Raw genomic sequence first — 16951 nt, forward strand, 5'->3', positions numbered from 1 at the left:
ACATGCTTATAAACTTAAGGGGTGAATTCTGAAGATAGCTGATTTTATTTTATCTCGTATTAGAGAATAATATTTTCTTACCATGTCTACCAGTTCGGAGATGACATGCTGTTAAGAGTTTGTATCTTCTCTGTGTACTGAATATGGGAGGTAGTGTCCAAATTTATTGTTTCTTTACTTGCAAATGGGCATAGTGCTTTCCTCTTGGACTATTTTCTGGGCGACCCAGACCCAGACCCAGTCCCAGAAGGTGGTTTGTTCATAAAATAGAAGAAAGCATGTTTAGGCTATGGTATTTGAGACTATGTTAGGCCTTTTTTGCATTCCAGTTCTGTAAACCGACTTTGGGATACATAGAAAAGAAATGCATCTAAGAGACTCTCACTGGTGGTAGAGTAACAAGGCTACGAGCTGTTGCAGAGCTGGCCAATATCTAAATTTTTAAATTTGTTTCCCAATTAACAAATTACCTTGCTTTGCCATTATTCTCAGCCTATGAGTAGATATGTTCTATTCTTTATACTACCTTATTTTTTATTTCGCAGATCCATTATTTATTGTGTCAAGTGAGAAAGACCAGGCACAGGCAAATATGCAAGCCATCTTGAGTCGCAGCAGACTGGTAGGTCTAATTCCTCCATGAAGGCAGCCTAATGAATCGGAACCATCTAGTTTGGCTAACTGCACTTGTGAGATTGACTTATCAAAAAATCTCCACTGGATTTTATATTCTGCAGAAATTACTTTGCCATGATTACTAGGAGATAAGGTATCTTGATACTTGTGGCCAAACTGAGGATTAATTAATTGGTAGTGAATAAAGGACTCATTTTAGCCTAATTTATTTCAATGGGAAAAGTAACATATGTCTGTATTAAAAGAATTCAAGAAGTACAAAAGCGTATACAGTATGAAGTAAATTCTAACCCCCCTGCCTCTTTCATGAAATCATCCATTGTCATCAGTTTTTGGGGTATCCTTCTAGAGATATTCTATGCATATACCAATAACCCTCCTTTCTATACCATATACACTCTTTTGTACCTCTTAAAAATGTTTACAATATAAGTAAAATATTTTAGAAAATCTGATGGTATAATTTTGTCCTTTTTCTCCCTGCCTCTCCATCCTAACATTAGAGGAAAGTTCCCAGATTTAGAACCATGTTCAGTAATCTGATCCATTATCCACGATATTCTCTATATTGGAGCAAGGCAGATCCCGTGCCACCATTCATCAGTCGGAAATGGAAGGGACATGAGGAGAAACACAGAGAAGTCCTCCGGCAACTTGTCACGTAAGTGTCAAGTAGCTTCAACTGCTGCTTTATGTTCTTCATGAATGCATTTTTCTTATTAAAATATTTATTTATTCTGCATTATTTTAAAATGAACAATTGTGATGTTATACCTAAGCCAATTGACCCCGAATTCTCTCTCTTAACCTCTTTGACCGAAACAAGCCTGATTCAGGAGCAATGGTTATAGGTTTATTGGTTAGTAGATGTTCTCAGAAGGTTGCTGTGATTTAATATATACATATATTAAATGACATCTTGCCACCAAAGATTGAGGTGACTGAATTTGTTATTCCTTTGATCCATGTTAGAAATTGCGAGTGTACTTTTCTGCTAGTATCTAAATGTATTTTTTGGAGACTTGTAGCCAAAGCACCTTCAGAGACAAGTCTCTTGAATTCCTTATTCTTTTAATTATATTTCCAAGTTATACCTAGTAAATTAAACAAAAATTCTACCCCTCAGACTGGACATAAAAAGTTGCCTTTAAAACATTTTTATTCTCATGTGCTATTAATTAAAAGTGGGCATTTCTTTTTTTAATGTGGGATTTCATAAATTGGCTTTTTTCTTCACTTCTTGTTAGCTCCTGGTTTCCTGGCTCAGGGAAAGTAATTGTATCTCATCTGAGATATAGGTCAGTCAGATACGTGTTATAGAAGATTTTGCTCTCAATCTGAGATACCCTTGTATCTCCTAATTTATAGAGATGGAAATATTAAATAGAAATTATATTTGGCAATTATATGTTAGACTTGAATATTTTCCTGCTTTGTTTTAGAACTGACACTTCTTTTAAGATTCCTAAAGAAGTCTGTGAAGATCCTGATGTTACTGGAAAGAATCGCTATAAGTATTTTGAAAGGTAAAAAGTAATTACTAATGAATATGAGCCCTGATATTAATAGAGAACCTCTTTATGATAATGATAGCAGCTAGCATTTTTAAGTGCGTGCATTGTGCCAGGCACCATATTATTAATTTTATTATTAATTTTCACAGCAGAAATGTAGTATGAGATATATTATCCTCATTTAGCAGTAAGGAAGCTGAAACCAAGACAGGAGCAATAAATTGTTCAAGCTCATATAAGTTAGCAAGTAGCAGTGCTGGAATTCCAACTGCCTGACTTCAGAGGTACTAAAATAAGAATATATATTTGAGAACAAAATGAAGGCGTCATATGAAGTGATATAGTTGAGACACCATGAGTGTCATAATGCAGGGAACATTGTTAAATGTGAGCAAATAGATGACATTGCTCTTTCTGTGAATGTTGTCAAACCCAACACGGTCAAAACATTCACTTTGTTTCATTTTGTGATTAATACTCACGAGATTATCATAATCTCAGATCAAATTAAAATGAGGATTTCCCTGTAGGTCTTATCTGAGTGAGAAAAAAAGTCTTGATCTATACAAGCTTCCTTGAGAAAGTAAATTTGTAATCCACATTATTATTTATGAACAAACTCCTTATGGAAATTTTAGGATGCTGACTTTTTCAGAGAAATGTTAAATTCTTTACATAGTAAACTCAATTCCTAGACGTTTTGGAAAGAATTTTTTAAAAACTGAATCATTGGGAATTTCAGAATGCCTTAGGGAACTTGAGAAGTTGCTGGGAGCTAGTTGATGACCAGCTGAAGCCCAACTAACTATAGGGCACTGCTTCTCAAAGTGTATCTTGTTTAACATCTGCAGAGAAAACACTGGAATGTTTATTAAAAGTGCAGATTTCACTGGCTCTTATAGCCACTGATTCTCATGGGCTAGACTTGGGAATTTGCATTTTAAATAAGAATGTTCCTGTTTCTCAATGATTTTGTATGTGTCAAAAGTTTAAGGGTTACTGATATACAGGATATTCAAACTCACTGATTTTAAGGGACAAATATTAAAATTGGAAGAAAGCTCAGAGTGCACATAATTCAAAAGTCCTGTATGTTTGTATTTTCCTTTCTCCCCCAGGCCTTTCCTTCCATTCTACCAACAGATGCCACTCAATGTTGTTTTTGCAACAACCAAGTAAGTAACCATTATTTTAAAACTGTTTTTTTTTCTAGTTCATTTTTTTATTGTTTGTTTCCAGAAGATAGCTTTCTAAATCAACATTTTTCAAACTGTGAATCACAAACCATTAGAATGTCATGAAATCTGCTAGTGGGTCATGAGCAGCATTTTGAAAAACGAAATAGAATTGAAAATAACCAAAAGCATCAGACATATTGAAGATAAGTTGTTTTGTATTTGTATTTGTTTTGGATAGATATATACATATGTATATAATGGTTATGGTGTACAATGTATTTCTTATTATGAGTTATGATAAAAATAAAAGGTGAAAAATGCTTTAATGTTCTTTTTTGCTTCCCTGAAACACACACTTATTTTTTTCACATTTAACATAACACGTTTTTTTAAACATTTTGTCAAGAAAACTAATCAGTCATGAAATATTTTTTGAATAGTAGAATTTTATAATTTAATAATCAATTATCTAACCTGTACAAGTCAATGTGGTATACAAAGATAAATAAAACATGGTTTCTGTCTCACAAGGAAGTAAACCAGAGTGAGAAGGCGGTAACGGACAAAGGCTGGATCTGGGATTAATCTGCAGTTCCCCAGTCTTTTGTTTTAGGGTAATGCAGAAGGTTAGGTAGAATGTCCCATTAAAAATCTAAGTTTTTCTGTACTCTTTCCTGTGTCAAAACTTAATATTTCTGTAAGAGAAAAAAACAAACGTAGTTATTCATGAAATGATAAAGAAAAGAAACCTTTTCTAAGATGTCAAATTTCTGAATAGAAATTTAGACAGGGCTTGGCTTTGAAACAAGCATTTAAAGGATATGGTTACTCCTAATGATATATCATCTTATGAATAAGGTATATGTTATAAGATGTCTGTGATCCTCAAGATAACTGCCAATTATGATCCCAATTCTCCTTGGATTTTTAAAAACCGTATGGACACCTTTGGCGCTTCCATAGATGGAGAACAGATTGCCTGCTCTCCCCCTAGACGGAGCATCTTTGTGTGGTGTCAGTTTACCCGGGAATAGCTGCAGACTTGTTTCCCATAAAATGCTTTGTATGAGCAAAGTGGGAGCTATGAGAGAAGTGGATCCCTATAGATTCCTTGGGTAATTCTTTAAAAGCAGGCTCACTGAATCACCTGCTCTGGAGGTCATCATTACATCAGGTCTAAACGTTGTTCAGTTAATTGTGGGGAGTTCTGAGGTCTACAGTGATGACCTCTGGACCCTCCCACTCCTTCATAAATAACTGTGACATAAGGGATATAGATTCCCTCTGAGAGTTAAACCAGTTGCCACTTTGGATAGTCTCTATCTTTCTTAGACATGTCTAAAGAAGGAATCAGTATCCCTGAGTGAAGTTAACTCTGGAATTCTGGCAGGGTTGAGTGTCTGAGAAGCAGGGATGCACTTGTCTGGGGGCCAGCTGGGGACCACTTCTCTAGCCACAACCTTTTCATGGAGTCATAACTTTGGATTCTTTGTAAGCATCTTGGAGAAGAGGATAAAAAGCTAATATTTTTTTAAAAGTTCAATGGTGGTTTCCAGTTCCACATGTAAGGAGCTTAGAAGTTGCCACTCTGTCCTAACAACAAGTAAAAAAGCTGAAAAAAAATGAAAAAATTAGTAATTTTTCTTGGATCCATAAGAGAAGGTAGGATGAAGGGCAAACATCTGCCCCAAGATTAGAGAGACAGACAGGCAAATACAGGGAGTAATGGCTTGCAGAACAGAGATTCATGAATGGAAACTGCCCTGGGAACCAGTCCCAGGTAGGAAAACCTAAACTACAATTGACAAATTGCTGAAGGCTCAGTGTGGAAAATTCTGAGAATCAAAAACTCGTGGGAGACCCAGTCGTAGGGAGTTCCTACAACTTTGTGAGATTTCCTTCCAGGAGTTCAAACACATTCTTATAATGAATATTAGAGAAAAAATCCTCTCATGCTTCTGGCAGGGGGAAAGGAAAAGAAACCATTTTGAAATAGGCCAGAGTATTCTGTTCTTCTAAACAAGGTTAGCCCTCAGTAGAAATTAGTTAACCTGAGCCTAACCTCCTGTGGTATTATCAGAGCCTAACTGACCTGGAGGAAGGGAAATAACCAACTCCAGCTCCCTCTAGCCATCTGCCTTACCTAATGGGGAAGAAAAAAAACTGAGAAACAATTATGAAGTTCACAGTCCAGAGGCATAGGCTCACTCACTAAAAGACTGAGACCTAATTATAGGACAATATGCTTCCCCTCCCCCTACACCTTACCACCATATTACTAAAGGCCTATTTACAGTAGTTCTTCTTGCCCAACACATCGTGTCTAGCTGTCAAATAATTACAAGGCATACTGAAAAGGAAAAAACATAATTTGAAGAATTAGCATAAGCATAAGCACCACACATGGCAGGGATGTTAGAATTGTCAAACCAGGGATTTGAAACAACTATGATTAACATGCTAAGGGCTCCTCAAATGGATAAAGTATACAGCATGCAAGATCAGATAGGCAATGTAAGCAGAGAGATGAAAATCCTAAGAAAGAACCAAAAAGAAAAAAAAAGCTAGAGATAAAAAACACTGTAACAGAAATGAAGAATGCCTTTGATGGGCTCATTATAGACTGGACATGGCTGAGGAAAAAATCTCTGAGATAGAGGATATATTCATAGAAACCTCTAAAACTGAAAAGCAAAGGGAACAAAGATAACAAAGACTGAAAAAAAAGGACAGAATAGCCAAGAACTGTGAACAACTACATGTTACACATGTAACATGTGTAATGGGAATACCAGGAAAAGAAAGAGAGAAAGGAACAGAAGAAATATTTGAAACAATAATGATTGAGAATTTCCCCAAATTAATGTCAGACACCAAACTACAGAGTCAGTAATCTCAGAGAACACCAAGCAGGATAAATACCAAAAAAAAAAAAAGAAAGCTACGCCAAGGCATTCTATATTCAAACTAATGAAAATCAAAGATAAAGTTCCAACAGAAGCCAGAGAACAAGAATACCTTATCTATAAAGGAACAAAGGTAAGAATTACATCTTTTCAGAAATCATGCAAGCAAGAAGAGAGAGAAGTAAAAATTTAAATTGTCTTTAAAAAAATACAAACGTTCAGTGGAGTGCATACTAACAGAACAGTATTTGCTAGCTTTGCGTAGCCAGCCCCTCTTTGTGTATAGTTTTGTTGGGGTTGGAAGGGGAAATTTAGAAGACTATGGTTGTGGCTTATAGTGCATGGACCTGGTGCCTGGGGTGATAGTGGAGGAGGAAGGGCCTTTGAGGGAATAGAGAAGCCGTGGCACCCGTAAGGACACCAGAGCCAGAGTGAGTGAGCCCCCGGACTGGATCCAGGACGAAACAGGGCTCACGCCCAAGAGGGAGCAGATGTGGGATCAGAAGATTTTGGGTCCTGATTGAGGTTGGGGAGAGGTGGGAAAGAAATCATTCACTGCTCTTTCTTCTTCACATTTTACTCTTCCCTCATCCAACTGGAATGGAGAAAAAAGAATAGGTTGGGGGAAAATGACAAATTAGGTAGGAAAGAAACTGTATTAAGTTACCATAGGACTTCTGTGAAATTAGCATTTCTCCTTCATATCTCTCTTCTGACTGACCTGGAAGGATCCTAAGTCATTAGGAAGCTTAATCAGAAGGAGTCATTAGACTTTATCGTAATCTAAGCACATTTGATCTGATGGTTCAAATGTATAATTATTTAATTTGGAAAACAAGAATTTATTCTCTTGACTCAAGCTAATGGTGTTGTAATAATATTCATATGGTCTGGAATGATATAAAGCTGATTTGAAGTTATTTCCTTAAGTAGAACTTTTGTAATAGAATAATTTCTGCTGAAAACATAAGAAACTATAAATACGATGTTGTCTACATATTTTAGAAATTCATAGCAACTGCTGAAAAATTATTTCACTATCCATTAGAATTCAGCATTAAAAAGAATTTAAAGTACTGTTCCATCACAGGTAGAACCTCCAAATAGGTGCTTCTTTCTAGCTGGCTTGGGGTGCATTTTTCTTAGAGCTAAACTATGATGCTATACTCATATATAAGCATCTCTCATTATCTTTGACTAGTTTTCAAAATGGAAATCTCTTTTTTTGCCATTATATTTAGTTGTTTATTGTTCATGTAATTTAACCAATTCTCCTACCAACTAGAAAAAACATTTTCTTTTAAATGGAAGTATACCTCTTATTTTAAAAGTAGTACATGTCCAGGTTTAAAAAAAAAAGTAAAATTCAGAAAATTATAAATATGAAAAAACATTCTCTCTGTTATCCTACTATCCAGAAATAATTGCTGTGATTGTTTTATTTTATACCATCTAGGCATTTTACTATGCACAAAAACACAGTTTTTAAAAACATGAAAATGTACTTCTATACATACTGCTGTATAGAGTGTCCCTTTTTTTCTACTGTACATGGAATCATGGACATTTTTGTATGTTCATAAGTATAGATTACTTTGTTACTTTTTAACGATTGTTATTTTAAACAGTTCTATTGATGCTGATCATTTACATTTGCAATTTTTACTCTTATAAATGAGACTTTATGAACATATTTTCATATGTCTTTGTACACTTGTCCAATTATTTCCTAAAATAAATTCCTAGGAGTACAATTGCTGGGGCAAAAGGGTATTTTAAGGGTTTGATATATATATTTCTCATTTCCCTGTTAGTTGGGTTGTACCTGTTTGTATTTCCATGAACAGTTTATGAGAATGCCTGTTTCTTTAAAACTTCATCAATGCTAGGTACTTTCAATCTTTTAAATTTTTGCTTATGTGATATAATAAAATAGCATCTTGTTGTTTTAATTTACTTTTCTTTGATTACTAGTTATGTCATTATCTTTTCATATGTTTTTTTAGAAGTTTTACTTTTTATTTTGTGAATTGTCCTTTATCTGTTTTTCTGTGGGTATTTAACTGTCTTCTTGGTTACCAAGGGCTTTTTTATAGAGAGAGGCTGTTTAATTTTTTATCTTGTATATTGTAAAATCTATTTCCAAGTGTACCATTCACATTTTAAATTTGTTTATGTAATTTGAGGTATAGAAGTTTCAACTGAAACTTGATTCTATCGATTATTTCCTTTTATAGTTTCTGGGTTTTGAGCCATACTTAAAAAGACTTTTCACTCAAAGATGATTTATTTACTTATGCTTCCTATTAGTACTTTTATAGTCTCGTTTTTACATTAAATGCTTTAAATTATCTGGAATTAATTTTTGTGCAAGGAATGAAGTTTTCTTCTCTTTTTCCTGCTCCTGTATTTGTATTTCTGAAGGGAAACAGCTAAAATTGTCTATGTAACTAAAAGTAGAGAAGAAAGAAAACAGAGAAGTAGCAATTCTGAATAGACTCAGAAGTAACTCAGGACATCCTAGAATCTACCTTTTTTATAGTCTATACTACAGCCCTACCCAAGGATGCGCAGATAAATAGGCACTTTTGTGTGTAGACCTAGGTTTTTATACCCCTTCCGTTTCTTGGCAGAGGTGAGAATAACAAGGCGATTCTCTCAAGATTACTGGGAGTAATCCTGGTTACACTAGATTCATAACATCGTGCCTGTCAATGTTTAAAGGGAGAAAGGACCTAGTGAAGTTCAATAATTTAATTTTATTTGATTATATAGTATTCTAAGTGATTGTATGAGATTTTAATTTTTGAAGTAATTTTCCCTTTTAGGATGGAGCCATACACGTTTCCTCCTGCTTCTACTAAGTACCCACCCATCTTTTCAAAGTACACTGTGGGAACTCAGACTGATTATCGTGATTCCGAAGTTCAAACAGATCCGTATTCTCCAGAATATGTAGTGTGTCAGGATTCAATCCCTGAGCTCTTGACCCTGGCTACTCTGACTTGGGGTGAGTTGGTAATTCTCTTGAATATTTGCAGATGACAATCCTGATAACCATGCTGGCTATTGAGTTCCAGGAAATCGAGAGCACATAGAGACAACTATGGTTTAAAATTTTGCTATTTAAAGTATCTTGCTCAGTAGAGCTACTTCATAGACTCATACTTTTTCTGCTACTTTTGTTCAAAGAAAGCTACACCATTTTCATTGTAAGGAGGCTTATTGCGTGTGATCCCTGAAGCTGAATTTATATTTTGGCTTAGCTTTTTTCCCAATCCATACTCTTTATTTTTAACTAAATGTATTGGGGTAAGATCGATTAACACATTATATAATTTTCAGGTATACAAGATTATAATCCGACATCTGTGTCTAATTATAAAAGTCTAGTTTCCTTCCATTGCCATATATTCGATCTTCTTTACCCACTTCTCCCTCCTCCTACCCCCTTTTTCCTCTGGTGACCACCTTTCTGTTGTCTGTATATATGAGTTTGTTTTTGTTTGTTTCATTAGTTTGTTTGTTACTCTTTGTTTTATATTCCACACGTGAAAAAGGAACCCTCGTACACTGTTAGTGGGAATAGTAAAGCCACTATGGAAAATAGTATGGAGGTTCCTAAAAAAAATTAAGAATAGAAATGCTATATAATCCAGCAATTCGTCTTCTTGCTTTTACATATATATATATATATATATATATATATATATATATATATATACACACACACACACACATATATATATATGAAAACACTGATTCATAAAGATATATGTACTCCTATGTTCATTGCAACATTATTTACAATAGCCAAGACATGGAAACAACCAAAGTGTCCACTGATGGATGATTGGATAAAAAAGATGTAATACACACACACACACACACACACACACACACACTGGAATGCTACTTAACCATAAAAAAGAGGGAATATTGCCATTTGTGACAACCTGGGTGGGTCTTGAGAGTATTATGTTAAGTGAAATTGGTCAGTCAGTTTAATTTTGTGGTGGCTTTGCTGACTACTCACTTTCCTACTCTCACCGTTTCTCCCACTGAATCAACTCCTTTTCATTAAGCACTCCCTACTCCTTCTTTATTCATAAACCTTTTTTGAGTGTATTACAGAATGTATTTTTCAACATATGTATAATATTATCTTACTTTGCCAGATTAACTTGGCATTTATCAAAGCTCTCTTGCATACCTTATTGGATGATTTGGATGATATCTTTGATATTATCTCTGAAATGCTGATATCTCTCAGCTCTTAGAAAGTCACTTTTATAACGTAATAAAATCTGGTCTAAACCTATATTATGTGAAACAATAAAAATTAATAAGAGGGACCTTTAGAAATTGTTAGACATTAGCTTATCAAACTCACTTGATTGTAGCTAGGAAACTGAGAACCAGAAAAGCTGACTCCTCCAAGGTCATGGACATAGTTGATACTCCATAAAGATTTTTATTAAAATGAGATTACTTTTGTTTCCCCATTGTAATGGATTACTGTGATCAAGTCTGCATGACAGGCAATGAAGATGTTCACAGTGGAGCTCCAGTTTTGATTCTTGTTTCCTGGCTGACTGAGCATTCTTGACACCCATGCTTTAAAGTAGAGGCTCTACTTCCAGGCCTAGATGACAGATTAAAAATATGCTAAAACCTTTCCCTTCTGCACTGAACACATAAAAATACATTACAAAAATTAATAAACACATAGCCACACTTATAAACAAGAAAGAAAATGTCCACGGTCTAGATGTGGTGACATCTTCCTAAAAGAAATAGCTGGGAACCTATGGTGATGAACAGGCACTGTGAATGCTGGGAGCCAGATCCCAGTTACCTGCCTGAACTAGAGGAGGCAGAAACTCTTCTCCCGCCCGCAGGTGGGTCTCAAGCCCAGAGCCTGCCCATTTATGATTATATCCAGAGCTGAGGCAGGCACTCCTGCCTTGGCCCGTGGGCTTTACCTCTCAGTGTTCTGTGGGCTTAGCATTGATGCAGTGGGTCAAGAGCCAGGTCCTCAAAGCAAGGGGCTCATAAATGCTTCCCTAGCCGAAGTCTAATCTGGAGCCCTGCCCCTGGCAGCACTGAGGTTGAAGTATCAATAAAAACCTCTACGTATCAGGCCTACCCCCTCATTTGTGAGACTGGGTAGGGGTTCAAATGGAGGCCCACATACTATATGTATAGATGTTTAAAAGTTATAAATAAAGCTAATATCTGTTAAGTAAGATACCTTCTGTATTTGTCACAAATATATTTTTATTAACAAGCTGAAAGGACAAGTTTAAATTTTAAATTCGCAGATTCCTCGCAATTCCATGTTGGAAGGTAGCAGCAAGGCGTGAGAGTGCCTGTGGCCTGGCCTTTTCTCTGACTCTGTTCCATATCATGAGGGGCCTGGTGTGCATGCGATCACCTCACCTTGCTTTTCCAATCTGTTTACACACCCCTGCAAGCCAAGCTGCTACTTGGCCACCGCTTGGGCTGATGGGTGAACAAACAGCAGATTCCTGTCCCCTCAGGAGTCTAATCCTGGGAAGAGGCCCATGTTGATTTGGAAAGTGGGCTTGGGGCCATTTGTGGAAGGAATTCCAGGGTCTCTAGGGGTAGGAGCAAATCCAGGTGGGTGTAGCCCCTTAAACTCCTCACATTATGATAATGGGCAGGGCTCTAAAGAATGATGTTGGGAGCTGTCCCTTTGGCCAGATCAAAGAGTACTACTGCCCAGGGTGCTCAGGAGAAAAATCTGCAGATGATCTCAACCCAAGAATCACAAAACATCTAAGGAACACAGACACCAGGAGTCACCCACAAAAAATAAAGAAAGTGGAAGACTAAACTCTTGAGCAAACAAAGCAAATGGAACAATCTGAAAAGGACTTAGGAAGTACCTTTTCTGTCCTTAAAGAGAAAAAGGGGGAAATAGCAACAATGAAAACAAGAATGGGAGCTGTGAAAATGAACCAATTGAAATCATTGGAAAGAACAGCAATTAGCTTTAAACTTTATTAGAGAACTATGAGTGGAAATTTCTAAGTTAAAAAATTTATGGGTAACCTCTAAAAAAAAGGGGGGGAATATTTTAGTAATCAAAATACACAAAAGTGACTTAAACTTGCCTATTAAGAAACATTCTTGGGTTGGATTAACCAGCAAAAACAGCTTGCTATTTATAAAATAGCCCTGAAACTTTGAAAATAAATACGTGGAAAAATATACTGATAGCTCACCCAAGGAAAGCTGATGTAACAGTATTAATATTAGGCCAAAGTTAATCAGAAAAACACTAAAAGGGAAAATGAAGGACATGAAATAGTTATAAAAGGAGTAATCTACTAGAAGATGTATTTGTCATGAACTTGTACGTACCCTACATAGACTCAAATATATAAAGCAAAAATTGACTGAATCACAAGGAGAACTGGACAAATCCCTATTCATACTGATTTTAACGGTCGTTTTCAGATGAAGCTGTCAAAAGTCAGTAAAGTTTAAGCTATTTCAACAAGATGATTAAAGTGCGTCACATAAAAGAATTTGTGTGTGGTAGGCCATGGCCAGACCTGCTGTGGATCTGACAATGCATTAAGAAATTGAATGTAGAAATACTTGACTGTAGCGTTGCAAGGAAATAATGGTTCTGGAAGATTCCTCACTCTACATTTATAGTCATTTGACTTATGAGAAAGACACCACTTGGGGCAAAGGAGGTCTTTTCAATAAATGGTGATGAAACAATTAGATATCCATGTGCAAAAAAACCAAACTTTAATTCTGATTCCTACTTCAATGCAGTTCCTGTAAAGAACCCAACAAGGGGTGTGTGTGTGTGTGTGTGTGTTTGTGTGTGTGTCTGTGTGTGTGTAAATTGATAACCTGATTCTAAAATTAATATGGAAATGTGAAAGTGTCAGAATTAGCCATGGCAAATGTAAAGAAACAGAGCAATATACACTTCCAGATGTAAACTACTATAAAGCTGTAATAATTAAAGAGTGTGGCATATTCTCAAAGATAGATGAATAGATAGATCATTGTTACAGAATAGAGTCCAGAAATTAACTCGCAGATAAATATCATCTGACTTAAGACAAAGAGGACACTGCAGTGCAGTTGGGGAAAAAATGGTCTTTTCCAATGCATGATACTGAGTCAATTAGATCATCTTGAAAAAAGTGACTCGATTCCTACTTCACACCACGAACCAAAATCAATCCCAGATGTTAAATGTGAAAGATGACACAATAACACTTTTAGAAGGAAACATAAGAGAATATTTTCATGACCTTGGGTAGACAATGATTTTATTACATAGGATGAAAAATGCTAACCATAAAGGGAAAAATGAGAAATTAGATCACATTAAAATTAAGAACTTCTAGTCAACAAAACACACATTAGGATAGTGAAAAGGCAAGCCACAGATTGGGAGAAGATATTTGCAATAGCTGTATATGACAGAAGACTCATAACTAGAACACATAAAGAAATCCTGAAAATCAATAAGAAAAAGACAACCCAATAGAAAAATGAGCAAATGATGTGAGCAGGCACTTAATTCAAAAGGATTTTCAAATTGCCAGTCAACATATGAAACAATGTTCGACTTGATTAGTTGCATCAGGGAAATGCAAATTAAAACCCTGATGTAATACTACCATACACATACTAGAAAAGCTAATATTGAGAAGATTGACATTACCAAGTGTGATAAGGATTTGTAGCAAAGACAATTTCATATATTGCATGTATATATTACAACCATGTTTTTGAAAATTAGTGTCTTCTAAAGCTGAACACTGATACCTCTGACCCAGGAATTTCATTCCTAGCTATAGACCAAAGAGAAGTGAGTACTTAGTTCTACTAACAGAAATGCATGTGAATATTCACCAAAACCCCAGTGCGAGAATATTCATAGCAGCATTATTCATAATAACTCCAAACTAAAAACAACCCAGATGTCCATCAACCATGGAATGGATGAATAAATATAGCATACTCACATAATGGAATACTATATATAATAGCAATGATAATGAAAGTACAACTACATGTAACCAGATGGGTGAATCTCCCATATGTAATGCTGAGCAAAAGAAGTAAGATAAAAAAGAGTATGTACACTTTGATTCTATTTATATAGAGCTAAAAACCTATCAGAACTAAATTAATATGTTAGGAATCAGGATGGTGGTTATGCTTGTGTTGCCACACAACAGCCTACCCAGCTGTCTCCATGTACCTGCCCTTAAAGAAAGGAGAGTCTGAGATGGATCCTTTCAGGGACTTTGCTTCACCTTTGTGCTTGCACCTTATGTCTCCCTGTTTGGCCCCGAAGATGACTGGACAGTCAGAGACGGGTACGACTTTCCACGTGGAAAGCAACCTAAAACAGGTGCAGTCGAGTGGGGACCAAATGGAGAACTCACGGGATTCACAGAGGTGGGCACAGCCCCCTAAAGCCTCTGCCTCTGTGGCTGCATTCCTTCCCAAAACCTGCAAGGAAAGATATTCAATGGTGTGCTCTCCATCTATTCATATGCATATAGTAGGTTTTGTCCCTTGGGGAAGTACAGACATCACCTGCAGGCAAGGGTGATTGGCTTGAATCAGTTTCCTATTATAATGTATAGGATTCACGGATCTTGAGATTGACAAGCTTTATCTCCTTTACTTCCCCACGTAACTAATAAAAGCTAATGCCCTGGCCCAATTAGGCACGTCCAGTCCTTGAAGCTGCAGCCCCTTGGCCCTGCTTGCACTCTATTCATGGCTACTGTCTTTTCTTAACCCTGTGCCGTCCTCCTCGCTCCCCACAACCCTCATCGCGCCGGACGCGACATGATTGAGGCAGGAAGAGAGAGGAGGTAGTATGATGGGCAATCTAAGGTTCTAGTAATATTCTGTTCCTTGATCTGGTTATGTGGAATGTTTATTTGTGTACCTTTCTGCATGTATGTTATACATTAATAAAATGTGTACATGAAAATAAGTGAAAAATAATGACAGTGGAAAAGGTTGACACTATACGCAGTAAGAAAAAAACGTATTAAGTGCTTACTATGTGCCAAGAACTGTTCCAAGTGCTGTACATTTTTAATGAAGATTAACTTATTTAATCTTCTTAAGTGAATAATGAAATTTAAATCAGAAATTAATAGTATAGAGCTTTGAAAAGGCAAAAGAAATGGTCATTAGGATCATAAAGGAACTTTTTGGATAAAGATTAATAATATAGCTTTTAAACCTCTTATAGGAAACATTAAGACAAAAGATGGAAGATGCTAATAAAGAGTATTAGGATTGGAAGAGGGACATAACTACAGAATAAATTATTTAAGAACTATAAGAGAGTACTATACATATTTTGCCCTATATTTTAAAACTTAAATTATAAAAATTTTAAAGGTAATATAAATTAATATAAGTTGGTTTCAAGAAGATACAGCAAACCTGAATAGAATAACTATAGAAATTGAGTTGGAAAAAAAAAAAAATCCTTTTAAGAGCACCAGGCCTTAACAGTTTTAAAGGTAAGTTTACCACTCCTTTAATACATAAGCTCTGTTTTATACAAATTGTTCCAGAAAAAAGAAAGAGAGAATAAAAGTTAATTTATTCATTTTATGAAGCTAGTATAACCTTGATTTGAAAACTGAATAAAGATAATACTAGAAAGGAAAATTACAGGGCCATCTCACATATGAAGAAAATGCAAAAATTCTAAGTAAAATACCAGCAATCAAATCTTTCAGTACTTAAAAAGGATAACTTGTCATAACAAGTGGTTTAGTCACATAAATTCAAGTTTATGTCACATAAATTCAATTCAAATTTATGTGTCAATTGAGTCACATAAATTCAAGTCACATAAATACAATATCAGAAAACAAACCAATGTAATTCACCATTTTAACAGAAAATATAGAAAAAATGCTTCAATAGATGTGGAAAAAGTGTATGATAACATTCAGGATTCATTCATGATGTAAACTCTGGGATCTGAAGGAAATCTGAGTAACTTAATAAAAGGTATCTACCACAGCCTTCAATAAACATAATACTAAAGGTGAAACTTGAGAAGCTTTTATCCATAAAGGAAACGACAATGATCCCTTCATCACCACTATTATTTAGCAACGCAGAGAAGATCCCAGCCCAGAGGTATTAAGTTAGGCTCTGACCGCTCTCCCTTAGGGACATTTTTGTGCTCCTGGCATTTAGTACACGGGTGGGGTTTAGGGGATAGGCGGGCATGGATGTTAAACATTCTGTCCTCCAGGGGGCAGCCCATAAACCAAATAACTGTCCAATATGGCAATAATAGCACGCCAGTTAGAAATACTGAGTCAGTGCAGTAAGATAAGAAAAAAATGAGGTTTGAGGATTAGCAAGAAGGGAAACTATCTTTAGTTACAGACAATGTGCTCATTTAGAAACTCAAATGAAATAAATGATCAGAAGAACTTGAGTTCAACAAGGTAGCTGATTATGAAATCAGCATATAACGTTCAGTAGATTTCCTGTAGATGAGCAATATCTAATTAGAAATATTATTTAAAAAATCATTTTTAATGCCAACAAGTAGCAAAGTACCTGGGTAACCACTTAATGAAAACATGTGCAAGGTATTTATGGAAAAAGATATAAATGGTGACATTCTGCAAGTTACTTTGATATTTCTCTTGTATTT

The 16951-nt window shown here is 35.7% G+C and overlaps 1 protein-coding gene across 1 annotated transcript in view; it reads left to right on the forward strand.

Annotated features, from left to right (window-relative positions):
* The window catches only part of CFAP91 (cilia and flagella associated protein 91), a 61836-nt gene that overhangs the window by 5206 nt on the left and 39679 nt on the right, over nucleotides 1-16951 (forward strand). The window contains exons 2-6 of the mRNA XM_081066393.1: nucleotides 546-622; nucleotides 1140-1297; nucleotides 2079-2162; nucleotides 3269-3325; nucleotides 9063-9244. Coding sequence (XP_080922519.1) covers nucleotides 546-622; nucleotides 1140-1297; nucleotides 2079-2162; nucleotides 3269-3325; nucleotides 9063-9244 — 558 coding nt within the window. The remainder of the gene's footprint in view (nucleotides 1-545; nucleotides 623-1139; nucleotides 1298-2078; nucleotides 2163-3268; nucleotides 3326-9062; nucleotides 9245-16951) is intronic.

This window comes from Rhinolophus hipposideros (genome assembly GCF_964194185.1).
Source record: "Rhinolophus hipposideros genome assembly, chromosome: 2".
Taxonomy (NCBI): Eukaryota; Metazoa; Chordata; class Mammalia; order Chiroptera; family Rhinolophidae; genus Rhinolophus; species Rhinolophus hipposideros.